General features: G+C 37.8%; 1 protein-coding gene across 4 annotated transcripts in view; it reads right to left on the bottom strand.

Annotated features, from left to right (window-relative positions):
• The window catches only part of jade3 (jade family PHD finger 3), a 28,951-nt gene that overhangs the window by 5,651 nt on the left and 9,624 nt on the right, over positions 1–13,676 (bottom strand). Inside the window, exons 2-10 of one of the 4 annotated variants that reach the window (XM_018091343.2) lie at positions 13,196–13,266; positions 9,072–9,131; positions 7,238–7,341; positions 4,632–4,789; positions 3,986–4,176; positions 3,641–3,852; positions 2,947–3,114; positions 1,992–2,108; positions 397–870 (exon numbers count right to left, since the gene is read on the bottom strand). In XM_018091343.2, coding sequence (XP_017946832.1) covers positions 397–870; positions 1,992–2,108; positions 2,947–3,114; positions 3,641–3,852; positions 3,986–4,176; positions 4,632–4,789; positions 7,238–7,341; positions 9,072–9,120 — 1,473 coding nt within the window. In that variant the 5' untranslated portion in view covers positions 9,121–9,131; positions 13,196–13,266. The remainder of the gene's footprint in view (positions 1–396; positions 871–1,991; positions 2,109–2,946; positions 3,115–3,640; positions 3,853–3,985; positions 4,177–4,631; positions 4,790–7,237; positions 7,342–9,071; positions 9,132–13,195; positions 13,267–13,676) is intronic. The other 3 variants (XM_018091344.2, XM_012957273.3, NM_001079025.1) reach the window with 3 other exon arrangements.

Genomic DNA, 13,676 nt, shown 5'->3' with positions numbered 1-13,676 from the left:
TTAAAGGGACGCTGTAAATTGTTCATTTATTTTCCACAGTTATACTGTTAAGGTGGCCATGCATAGCCAGACATGCTTGTTTGGCGACTTGCCAAAAGAGCAGATCTGGGCACAGATTGGCCATCTACATTCAGGACCAAACAAATGACTTGACCACTGACCCTAGTGTCAATACGCTCCTTATCCAAAGGGATTCTCAAAACTGCCAACTGATATCTGGTTGTTTTTCAGCCAGACAGCAGTCTTCACTTTACTTGTTCTTTGAAGATAGTTAGAAGATAATTTGCTAAAAATGTACTTTAAGTGAGGCGGCTTTACCATAATTTAGAACTTTTTGAATTAAGGGATCCCGTACGTCTATCAAATCCCTAATATTTTTTAAAACTCTGCACTTACCCGTTCCAGGTCTTGCCGAAGATGCATAAACATTCTCATTCGAGTATGAATGCTGTCTTCCTTGGGTTGGACCAGACCATTCTGCTCATCCTCTTTAGGAGTCAGCAGAGGTTTGTTAAAATTGCTTTTCCTTTTCAACTTCCAGAAAGAATAAATGAAGTCTACAGTTAGCATGGGCAGGCCAAGTTCTGCTGCCACATCCTCCACTTTCACCAATGTGTAAAAATCCTCCTCCAGCTCCTTTAGCTTCTGGGCGCGCAAGCTGGTTCTCTCGCTCTCTGTTGGCCTGTTGTCACTGTGTGTTTTGTGAGGCTCTTCCTGCTCTGATATCAACCCATGCTTGTTCTTGCTGTGCTTTAAGCAGTATGACTTGAACTTGACTTCATCCCCTTCATCCAGTATAGTCTTCATTTCCAGGCTGTGTTCAAAGGCGCACGTTACGTGAAAAGCAGTGATACAGCTTTTAACTGAGCACTTGATTGAAAGCGAATCAAACAGCAAAGCCAAAAACAACAGGAAACACAGATTACAACAGAGACAGTAAATTTGTCAGTACTGCAAGAACTCTTGCTCTCATTTGGTGAGTTGAATTAGAAAAGCACTACACCTGTACTGATCAAGGCATTTCAGGGCTTAAAAGAAAATACTGCCAGCCTTGTACATACATTGGTGGAAATTACCCAAACAAAACAAATGCTGGCAGTATCTCAAAAAGAAAATAAATAAAAAATAAGGACAAGTAAGACATAAGCCTTTGGTCAATTTATAAAGAGGCAGCACAAGAAAAGGCAGAGTTGACAGCTGCAGCAAGCAGAATTATGTTCTTGATACCAGCTATTTGGCCTGCAACATGGAATGGTAAATGCAGCCCCATTCTAATAGCTAGCTCTCCTTTACACTGAAGAAGTGATTTTAAGCAGGAGTGACTTATATTCCTTAAAGGAACAGTAACACCAAAAAATGAAAGAGCTTTAAAGTAATAAAAATATAATGCACTGTTGCCCTGCACTGGTAAAACTGGTGTGTTTGCTACAGTAACACTACTATAATTTATATAATAAGTTACTGTGTAGCCATGAGGCAGCCATTCAAGCTGGAAAAAAGGAGAAAAGGCACAGGTTACATAGCAGATAACAGATAAGTTCTGTAGAATACAATAGTGTTTTATCTGTTATCTGCTATATAACCTGTGCCTTTTCTCCTTTGAATGGCTGCCCCCATGGCTACATAGCAGCTTATTTATATAAATTATAGTAGACTTTCTGAAGTAAACACACAACTTTTACCAGTGCAGGGCAGCAGCACATTATATTTTAGTTACTTTTATACACTTTCATTTTTTGGTGTTACTGTTCCTTTAAGCGTGTATACTGAAAAATGTTCTCCACAAATTATGCAAAATACAAATAAAACCTTTAAATATATGAAGATCAGCTTACTAAATGTAATTTATGAACCTTACTCTGTGTGAGATTCTTGTGTTACAATCAATAGCACACAACACACATACTGTAGAAAATCCCTGAATTTATATTAAATTCTATAGAACACTAGCTGATCAGGCAATACCCATATTGGATAACTGGTGCATTTACCTGTATGCAGGCACCAGTCTTCAGCTTGCAGAGACTGCAAACTAATGCCCACCGGCTAGGAGGGATGTGTGAAACTTTAGTAATAGGCTCCATGCGCTCTGGACAGGCAATGCTTACCTAAACATACAAAAAGTTAAAAAAGGAGTTACACAGTTTTAAAATGCAAGTAAATGATATAAAAATTGTTTACAGAAAGGATATTAGACTACTGTTGTCTTAATGATCTGTTATAATGAATTTCAGCCATAAAGTATAACCGAAGTGAGGTGATCTAGGTTTAACCATTGCCTATGAAATCACATTTTTTTTTAATCTACTAAACATAGCACATAGTTTTCTCACACAAATGCACACTATTTTTTTTTATGACAATGTCCCTTCAAAGTAAAAGGTTTTATGCTTTGTTATAAAGCACACAGTAATGGTCTTAATCCTATGAAAAATAGCAACAAGTGTTTATATGTAACCAAGGGTCAGCTTTACAGCAGTTGTGATCATAGAGTGGAAAAACATACTAGTATAGTAGAAAGATTGATGTTGGGTCCTATTTACCAACATTTACATTGTCTTTTTTGCCATTCTGGTGGTGTGTTTCATTCAGTGTTTCGGACTTGCTTTTTTCAAGCCTCAGTATCACTTTCCAGTTGTGGCCTCTTATAAAAAAAAAAAAAAATCACAAAAAACTACATTTAACGCAAAAGTTGCCTTGAAAGGAAACTTCCGCAATTTCGGGAAATCGCTACGCCGCATATGCCATCCCACCGACGATTTACATTCAAGCCGGTGGGATGGCATTTGTCCCGGGCGACTAATCTCCCCGTCTGCCACGGGCCTAATAGATCGTATACCTGTTTAACTAATGATAAATATGTTGATAGCTAGAAATAGCTAGACTAAAAAATATGTTAATATCTGCACTAGTGAGAGAGCCCTTGATTAGCTCAAAAATATTTACCTCTGGGATCCAGAGAGCACAGCTCACATGTGCCCACTTGGTTCCAGTCCTTGTGGCTTTCATAGCACCTCCTGTTTTTGGACATAAGATGCACTGTGGGTGCAACCCCAAGACACAAGTGCGACAGAGCCAACTGCCTTCAGGGACCTTCAGGATACCATAACAAGCCTGCCAAATCAAAGACAGAAACTAGAATCAGTGCTTCAGTATACAGATATTAACCTTATAATTGTTCTTTACTTTAACAGTGCAGTGGTTAGAATTGCTGCCTTACATGGTGTCATTATTTTCTTATAATGTAGCACCCTGTTATAGAGCTCCATATCAAAAACATTTTTAGGGCCCTCCAATACTAAGGAAAGAAAAACTTTTTCATAAAATATATTACTCATAATGCCCTGGGTCTTCAGCAGCCACAGGGTCTGTTGCCACTTTTTTTAAACCTAACTTCAATATTTTGAAATAATTTGCCAACAAAACAAAAAAAAAAAAATAAAGTGATGTATTTTAGTTAGGTGTATCTTTTTTCCAGATGATCTGTGAATGCTATTTAGCACCTCAAAAAGAACAAACTATAATAATACATACTACATATGTATTATTTACATTGTAGGTTGTATGGGAAGCCCCATTATTGAAACTGAATGGCTTGCATAAACTCAGTCTTATACTGGCACTGTGACATGGAACATACCTGGTGCACACAAATGTTGCATCTGTCACAGAATACCATATCGTTGCCCTCCTCGCTGTCCGGGGAACGGCACACATCACAAATTACATCCTCATCATACTCTATGCCCAGGCCCTCCTCTGTCTCTATGGCATGGTTCATGTTTTCATGACATTGCCGTTCCAAAACTTCCAGTGTTTTCTCCATTGTGCTCTCATCAACAGGAGCACATCCTAAAATAACGGTATATAATAAATGGGATTCATAAAAGTTATTCAGATTCTTCACACGAAACGTTTACAGAAGCATCACTCTCCCCCCCAAAAAAACTGCAACTGCTGCCCCAATCTGTGTTCTTTTACTTACCCATATCCGCAAGTTCAAGGTTGCATTCCCCCAGCCAATACAGGTCCAGATCATCAAGGTCATATCGGCACATGCTCTCTGCCAGTTCCAGGATGTTGATATATCCAGGCTCTGCAGGCTCTTGGCTAGAGCAATGAATGTACTTTCTTGGGCGTGTAAACAACACCTCTTTTGCTTTTTCTGCGATGACCCTAAGACAAGGACAACAGGCAAAATAAGTACATCAATAAACAGGCATCCCACATAGCACACATTTCTAGCCGTGTAGATGAATCTTGATTAATCTAGAAACTAACTTTCTGCATGCAAAAGAATCATTCAATTGCTACAACTGAGCATTTGCCCTACAAAATATGTTTCTGAATACTCAAGCCTAAATTTTTGCTTTTTTATCAATAATGTATTTTCTTTTTGTTAGGTCTAGAAGAAATCACACAAAGCATTCATTCTGACTAAATTGAAAGTTACAATTGGAACGTTATATATGAGCATACTGCAAAAAAATGAGACCATATATGTAATTGACTTCTCTATGCCCGAGACATGTTGTTGTCATATTTGTAAGTTTAAATTTAAAATATAAAACAAAAATCTTGTACAGGAAAAAAAGGTACTATTTTGGCAAATTTTTGTAAAAGACCCTCACCTTAGAGAAGGCTGTGGGATGTTTTCAGGATTGGATGGCACCTGGACACCCTTCTCCCATTCCTGCTTCCAGGTGTCTGCAAACTGGTAATATTCCTCTGGGTTGACATGCTGGGAGTCTGGGATCTTCATGGCACTAATAAGATCTTTCCGGAACACCTAAGATAATTATAGGGATTCTGTGAAGATTCAGGAATAAAGCTGAACATTCTCAGACCATTTAATTATATGCTTTTAACTGCTTTTTTATACATGATATTTGCATACAAACAACAAATATGTATGTAAAAAAAAAATATATATATATAGCAGTAAATAGGCAAATAACACTTACCAGTCAACATCTGATTGGTTGCTTTGGATTACTAGACCAGAGCAAGGGTTACCATTTCTATTACAGTGCTCTATTACATAAACAACAAAATAGCACATTTACAGAAGCACTCCTCAGCTATCCACTAAAGCACAAAAACACTAATTTACAGGAAGAAATACATGTATGAGATCCATTTGGAAACCAGTTATCCAGAAAGCTCTAAATGACAGAAGGCCATCTCCCACAGACATCTCCCTTATTTAATCAAATAATTTTACATTTTAAAACATATTTCCTTCCTCTCTGTAATAAAAAGGGTACTTGGTCCAAACTAAGATATAATTAATCTTTACTGGTGGAAATAATGTTTAAATAATCTATTAGTAGACTTGAAGTATGGAGATCCAAATAATGGAAAGATTCATTATCTGGAAAACACCAGGCCCCGAGAATTCTGAATAATGGGATCCATTTCTGTACTTTCCACACACTCAACTGTCATTTTAAATCTCTAAAATTAAACAAAGGGACACTATCACACCAGTCAGCAAAGGTGAGGGAATGACTCAAATACCTACTGCTAACCAATCTGCCAGATATTCTTTTGGATGTACTTAACCTGCCCTAGAATATATTTCACTCTGGTGGCAATCCTTGAAGCAGTCAAGGAACCACAAGACTGCAATGATTATACATAAAAGGTCTATAGCCAGGTGTACAAATCTGCTGGGAAAATGGATATGGTGTTGCAAACACAGCACCTGCAGGAATCTACCTTAGCTGAAAAAGTGCAATTCTCACGTCCAGCTGCTCTTGTGATAGTAGATTGCAGACTAAATATAAAAGGATTCAGTACTTTATCTGCAAAGCCCCTTTAAGGTGTACACTGATCTTCAGCAGCTGCTCATGGCTGGTGGCCAGGGCCTGGCACAGTTAGTAACTAACAAAGAACAGCCCCATGCATTTGGCACAAAATTACATCCTGAAGGAAGTGAACCTTTCCATCTATCTGCCATAGCAACATAGATTTTTTAAAAAAACTATTCAATGATGAGGGTTTGCTCTGTGTTTTATGCACTTTATTCTGTGTTCTCCCCTCGTCCCATAGGATTTTTGCAATATGATACACATGCCACAAAGTCCTGTCAATAAGATGCCAGCTGGACAAAACAGCAGAGTGTTCCTGTTGCAAATTCATGAAACTAGCAGTATAAATTGCTAATATAAGAACTAGTAAATGTAACTGCAAACGTTCTCAAAAAAGCATTCTAAGTATTTCTAAATTAAGTTGCTTGGGTAGGTATAATTCCCCTTCACCTGTATTGTCACTTGCCTATCTCAATTTCAAGTTAGTGACCAAGTCAAAATGCTCAGTCTCTATGGGCTCCATCTTCTCCTCCATTAGTACAGTTTATAAGTGCTGACTTGTGATGTTTGGGTTCACCCACAACCCACTGGACCTGCAGGTCTACCCTTAGGTTAGGGTTGAAATTTTTTGTGAGTTGTGGTTGGGTGCAAGTGAAAGTGGGGAGGCACACTCTTCCTCTCCTCCAGAAGTCTAACTGTCTTGGAACCTAAGGCTACAGAAGTAGTGTACAAAGTGGAAAGATGTGGGTACAGGTTGGGTGCGAGTCCTACAATGGCAGCATATTGTGGGTTAGGTTTTGCAGGTTAGGGTTGGGTGTGGGTCAACGTTCCCTCTAATTTTTTATAGGCTGTGTGCGCAAAAAATATCATCCGTGCGCATTTTAAAGCAAGATTAAATTTTTGTGCGCTACAGAATGTTTGTTGGAGTTCAGTTATGGGCATTTTTGCGCAGGTCTTTCAGTTTGTCTAAATCAAGTTACAAAAATTTAATTTTTGTGCGCGCTATTTTAATTTGTGTGCGCGGGTTCGGAAAGTCATGTGCGCGCGCACACGCGCACAGCTTAGAGGGAACAGTGGTGTGGGTTAAGTTTTCCTAGCCTGCATATCACTAATGCTGGTGTCTCTGTGATTTCCTTTACCAGTTCATGTACAGGTGTTTTGCCACCGATATGGGTTTAAGCAGTTTAGCTACCATCAAGTAAAAGGTATGGTTTTAGTACTACAGAGAAGAAAGGGTACAAAAATATTATTTGCTTAAAACTGACTCTATGAAAGATGGCCTTCTGGTAATTTGGAGCTTTCTGGATTTTTTGTTTCCAGACAATAGATTCTATACCCGTATTATTTAACATTTACCCTGATTAACACCTTACAGTATGCTGTCCACAGAGATCCAAAAAGCATCAGAGGGGAGTCTCACATACCTCGGCAGATTTCTTTCCATCATCGGCTGTACATTTGCCTTTACCCTTATGCTGGAAGCAGGAGGAAAATGATGTAGAAGGACCTAAATTAATGGGAAAAAAACCTGTATTAACAGAAAGTATACATTTTACGGTTTACAGCTATTAAATAATCTATATAAAATTATTTAATAGCTGTAAACAGTAAAATGTATACTTACACTTGGTCAGCAAGTGTAAAAGTGTATATATACTTAGGTTTTAATAAGGAGATCTACATGAAATCTAGTTAACCCTAAAAGCTGAAATTAGGACTCACACTTCAGTTATGTATTAACTGTGCTCTAGTTGCACACTTGCAAAAATTGGGAAGCTCTTTGGAAACATTTTTTTTTAACTGCAATTAAAGGATGCACAGAACTGTGGCAAGGTGGCAGGCTTGGATTGAGATTTGAAATAAGCCCTGGCATTTGAAGTACACAGAGGCCCAAATAGCCCCCCACCAGGCCAATAAACAGTAACGGTCTATGGCATCTTAATGCAGCCCCTCACGCATTTGCCAGAATCCAGGCCTGCAAGATGGTGCAAAAAGAGACAGGACTTCTGCATTGCAGCCCTGGGGTCCTAGGTTCAAGTCCAGCTAACAGACAATCTGAAAAGGAGTTTTTAAATTCTCATCATGTTTGCATGGTTTTCCTTCCACACTCCTAAAATATACAGCATGTTTACTGGCTTCTGATAAAACTGACCACAGTATGTGTGCCTGCCATAGGGTCCTTAGTCCTATAAGATCAACTGGGACAGGAACTGGTATCTCTATAAAATGCAGCAGAACATGCTGATGCTATATGAATTATGATTATAATAACAACTACCCATAATGAGGTGTAACACGGTGCATTATTACCAGGTATAAAGTTCATGAAGACAAGGTTAAAAGATGTTAAGAGAGAATAATGACTGGGACAAAAAGAATGAACGGCCAAGAACCATAAGGACATTCATGTAAAAAAGTCACTGACTTGATCCTTCCACACTGATTGATTTTTTGGCCTATCTATGGGGCTTTTGGGAGGCCCTGCACGACTTAAAGCAGGCAGATGTGAAAATTCAGACTGGCAAGGACTACAGCCCATTTCAACATATATTGCCAGTTAATTTATGAGTAATGTGAACATCTGTGAGATGAAACTGGATCACACCAATTGTGACTTTCCTTTAAAAAATCTCTCTTAAAGCGGACCTGTCACCCTAAGAAATAAGTCCAAATTTTTTTCTATATTGTTAGTTGAGCAAAATAAACTTTACTTACTCTATATAAATAATATAAATCTTGTTTCCTTCCGTCTCGGAATTACTCAATCAAAGCAAGCAGGCAGGCACCATTTTGTGGGCACTGTTATTAAGGCAAGCTTTGTATCATGCCAAAATCTTGTTTATGTGCCAGAATGGGGGGCCAGATGCCCTGGCTACACAATTAGATGAGGAGGGGGGGGGGGGGGAAGTGAGATGTGCAGTGACATCTAGGAAGTGCTGAATGGAAAGCTAAAGTTATTGTCTGCCCCGCCTCTATGCCTAAGGCATAGAGGCGGGGCAAGCAATATATGATTGACAGCTGTGATTTTTAAATGCCTTTATAATGGGTTTGGATGTGTTAATATAAAAATGAATTTGGGTTTCATGTTTAATTTGAACAGGACTTTTATTATACAGATTTTCATGTCTGGGTGACAGGTCCACTTTAATGCTGCTGTGTTTTGTTGTGGACTTGTCCAAGTTCCCTTCTCTATCCCCTAATGGTCCTCTGAAGAAAGAATACATTAGTTCAAAATATATTTGACAATATTATACTCACTCTCATTGTCCGAGCTGTCACTGCTGCTGAGGTTCCTGAGGCGTTTCATCCTGACGCATCCTGGACATTATAAAGAAAAGAAATGTGTGACGTTTATTGGTGTTTGAAATGAAGATGCCATCAATTTTTCTATTCATTTCTTTAATATAATGCACATATAAGGCTATGTACACCCTAAAACTCTGTAAAGACTAGTAACTATCAGTGCAGGTTATATCACGGTTAAATTCAACTCAATTTTACAGGACCCAGGGAAGGCACAGGAGTGCAATAAAATGGCGCGAACGTTTATTAAAAGGAGGTTTCTCTGCACACTATAGAGATGGTTTAATAGCCGCTACATCTGCCAAGAATGCTCTTTTTAGAGCAGTAAGTAGATACATCAAGGATGGAGCCACAGCATTGCAGATCCACCTGCTGCCTTTTATGCAAACATGTTTTAGCACCCAAAGGTCCTCTGCAGCACCATCATACTTAACAACATACAGCGGGGTATGTATCACTTGCAGGTGCGCAGGTCAATGTGTACTGTTACCAGAAGTCAGTTTGCTATCACATGCATGTTAAAGGGAATGTAAACCAAAAAATAAAATGTCAATATAAATATATAAAATATTTAACTTAAAGCAACCCTTCTAATAAACATTAATGCTAAATAGTTTTACACCTTTTTGAAAATGTATTTGCAACTGAAAGCATTATTGGTCTATCCCTTCCTGCACTGCTGGTTCTGTCTCTTGAAACAATGTTGCAGCAATCAAGAAATCAGCCTTGCACTCTGTAAAATCAGTTGGCTTCTGCTACATTGTTTTAAAAGAAGCAGATATCAATCAGGATAAAAAAAAAAAGATATGTGGTGGCTGCCCTGGTATATAATGTGTTGTCCACTGGAGGCACTAATTCAACACACAACAAGATGAATAATGATTTTTAACTTTTACCATATTTTTATGCCTTGGAACACCAATTAGAAATATTTTTGAAAATATGACAAATGGTGAGATGATAAACCACCTGCATACTATTTAAATGTCTCTTATAAGATTCTATGATTCTTATAAAAACAGTTAAAATATAAAGAGTTAACAAGAAAAAAAATCCTGTTGGAAAATGACTTACTACAGGGCATCAAGCCTGTGACCGCAAGCAGCAACCTTGAGATTCCAACACAGAGGTTATAGAAACACACATAAGGGGAAGCTCCCTCATATGATAAAAGGCATAGCAGCATGAAAGTTATTAATGGATGAGTTTTTAAATCTAGTATAACTACCCCAAGTACCTAGAAAGAGGTAAACCATCCCATCCACTACCAAACAGTGAAAAGGCCAGACAGTGTAATAGAGATATTAAATTAATAGTCATAAAACCGTAGTAACATTCACTTTAGACGTAGATGCTATTGTTCGTATACATAAGAGAATTACCCGCCCCCCCCCATATTTTCAAAGGAGAAAATGAAGATTGGATTGAACCTAAGAAAACACCACTCGGGGGGATTTGGTATAGAACTAATCCATGCTTTGCTTTGAAGATTACATTTGGATCACTTTTGCTCCCTGGCCAATATTCCTCTCACTTCTGAATATTTCTGCCCATCCCTTTATGGTTACCTCCTGACTCCACATCTATCTCTATACATCCGCAACAATGCATGTAGTCTTACACTTCACCTCTTACTCAGTTATTTAGTCAATTTAGCCAATTTAGTACTTCTGTGCTCATACAATATTAAGGACATGATCTGTGTGATTTATGTAGTAAATGTGCCCACTCCTAGTTTTAAATTTGGCAGTAGGATGTGACACTTAATCAAGACATAGCCCTGCATATATGCTACATATTTCAGTCACGATGAAGAGCTAGAAGACTACAGCTGGCACTCATGGCATTTTAGAATTACAAGCTCCAATCTGACTCAGTGCCTAACTGAATTTTGTTAGTTGCCAAAAACGTTACAGGTATAAATATATTCCCAGCTAAAACTAACGAACCATTTCAAAGGTATTTTAGCTATATTCATTTTTCAGGGTTTAGTTCTCCTTTAATTTGTGGCTAGCACTGCAGCACCATTAGGAACTTTTAGCTACATCTGAAAGATGTAAAATGTGCAAATGACATACAAAGCAGTTGTATATGCTAAACGGCAAATAATATGGAGCAGATTTATGATTCTGCATCACTAATGATAGTTACCACTCATAAAAAATAATATATATTATGCATGCTCCCATTTAATACACATATAAAGATATAGGATTTCTCTTTCGTTTTTCATTTAAAGCACCAGCTTATAAGGCGAACAGTTCAAATACACTTTTTGGTGGATCTTTGCATTATACTGTTATGTGGTTGTATTATTTTTAAGGACTTGCACATTTCTTCAGTATAGACCTCTACTAGACACAGGTAATACATGTTTTTTTAATCAGTGTATTTGCTACAAAATTTGTATTTTTACCATTGTGGTATTTGCTGTTAGAAAACCAATGAATTCACCATCTGTAAAACAGTATTCTTATCACACCAGGGATTAGCAGATATTTTCTTTGTCCTTCTACATGTTTGTAACACTATCCATCCTGCATTTTTATTTATTTTTTTTGAGAAAGAGAAGAAACCAGGTGGGACTGCTTAAATTGAACACCATATAAAACACCTTCCTCAGCTTTCTATGCAAGGTCAGAACATCTTGCCTAGATAACAATGTCCCTGATCACTTATGACTCCCCTCTCTTTAACAAAATGTTTTATGTGCAGATGCTGGGAGAACTCAGAGCAGAGGGGAACTGCAGGCAGTTGCAAAAATCAGAAGTGTAATCACAAAACACACCTTGCCTTGTTTTTATGCTTCCAGCTTTCAGCAGATGCAGCACCCTTCTGATATGAGCAAGCACCGCAGTTATGCGTCAGTCATGTTTTTATGCACCAAGACTACATGGGTTACAAAGTATTTCTACAGGTGCACCAGTGGTTTAAAGACATGGGGTAATCTTCCCTTTGCAGTCATATCACACATAACTCCTTTTCCCCTCACTTTTTACCAAACATAACATTAAGAATATTTTTCTCACAATTTCCCATAGATGTCTACTGTGGCAATATATAACATATATAGTAAAGATTTCTTGATTTACTGTATTTTTTTCACCTGGGTCTACCAAAATCTGTTTCAAGCTTGCAACAATATTGCCATTTTTACATCTCAGAAATGTTTCTGTGTTTAATGTTAATACAACAAACAACAATCTATACAGAGAAAAACTTAAAATGCTGGCAAAAAAAAAGCGTATCATTTTCCAGACTTTTAACATTTTTGAAGCAGGGCTGCCTGACTTGAGAAGCAGAATTTAACTTGTTGGGATTATTATTGCTCCCATATTGGGTTTAATTACCTTTTAGCATTTATGATAAACTGACCTACAATTTTCTCTAACAGACAAATCTAGGGATACACCGAATCCACTTTTTCGGATTCGGCCGAAGCCCCGAATCCTTCATAAAAGGAACTGGCCGAGAACCGAATCCGAATTAGCATATGCTCAATTGGTTTCGGAAGGGTCAAATCCGAAAGGCCAAAAAAAGGCAGAATCTTGGTTGAATTCCGAACCGAATCCTGGATTCCGTGCATCCCTAGACAAATCACCCAATTCTTGGGGAAAAGTTGGACAATATTGGCTTAAAGGAAATGTAAAGTCATCCCATAAAGGGCAATGTCTCACAGGGGCAACTATTTTTCCAAAGAAGCCTTTCCACCAATAAAGAGAATAGCCAATCTTCACTACCACAGGCGACTAATCTCCCCAAAATGCCTTCCCACTGGCAAGAATGTGAACCACTGGTGGGATGGCATTCACTTAGCTTTGGTTTCCGCAGGCGCCCAAAGTTGCCTCATGAGGAAACTTCAGGTGGAATGGCATACGCAACGCTTTGGTTTTCCAAAGTCGCTTCACGAAGTGATGAGTATGCCATCCAATCGCCAATTCACAATCATGCCGGTGGTAAGGCACTTCGGGGAAATCAGTCGCCTGTGGGAGCAAAGATTTATTGCAGGAGGGAGAATCTCCCTATTTGCCACTAGCCTAATAGAATTCCTAAAAATAATTTTTAACCATTCTTCTTACCATTAAACAGATAAGCAGTCCAGTTTTCTCTTAAATATCTTAAACATCGCCGACAGCCCAATTCAAGGAACCTGTTGTAACATCATTCACATGTATACTTAATTCTGATTGGAGAAGACAGTGCAGCAGTGACAACATAGATTTCTATAAGACCCAAAACAGAGCTGTCTAATGAAACAGGACCATTTCTTTTTTTAAATAAAAAAAAAAAAAAAAAAAAAAATTATATATATATATATATATATATATATATATATATATATATATATATATATATATATATATATATATATATATATATATATATATATATATATATATATATATACAGTATATACAACTGAAAATTGATTATTTTTACAGATTCTAATAGAGTCACCAAACTTTATGGAAGGACATTACACCCCCTTGCTCAAACTGCAGGTGATTAAAAATGGAAATGCTGTACCAAAAATATAATTCTGTAAATAACCCAAAACTG

Source organism: Xenopus tropicalis, chromosome 2 (genome assembly GCF_000004195.4).
Source record: "Xenopus tropicalis strain Nigerian chromosome 2, UCB_Xtro_10.0, whole genome shotgun sequence".
Classification (NCBI taxonomy): Eukaryota; Metazoa; Chordata; class Amphibia; order Anura; family Pipidae; genus Xenopus; species Xenopus tropicalis.
This window is presented reverse-complemented; position numbering and strand designations above follow the sequence as displayed.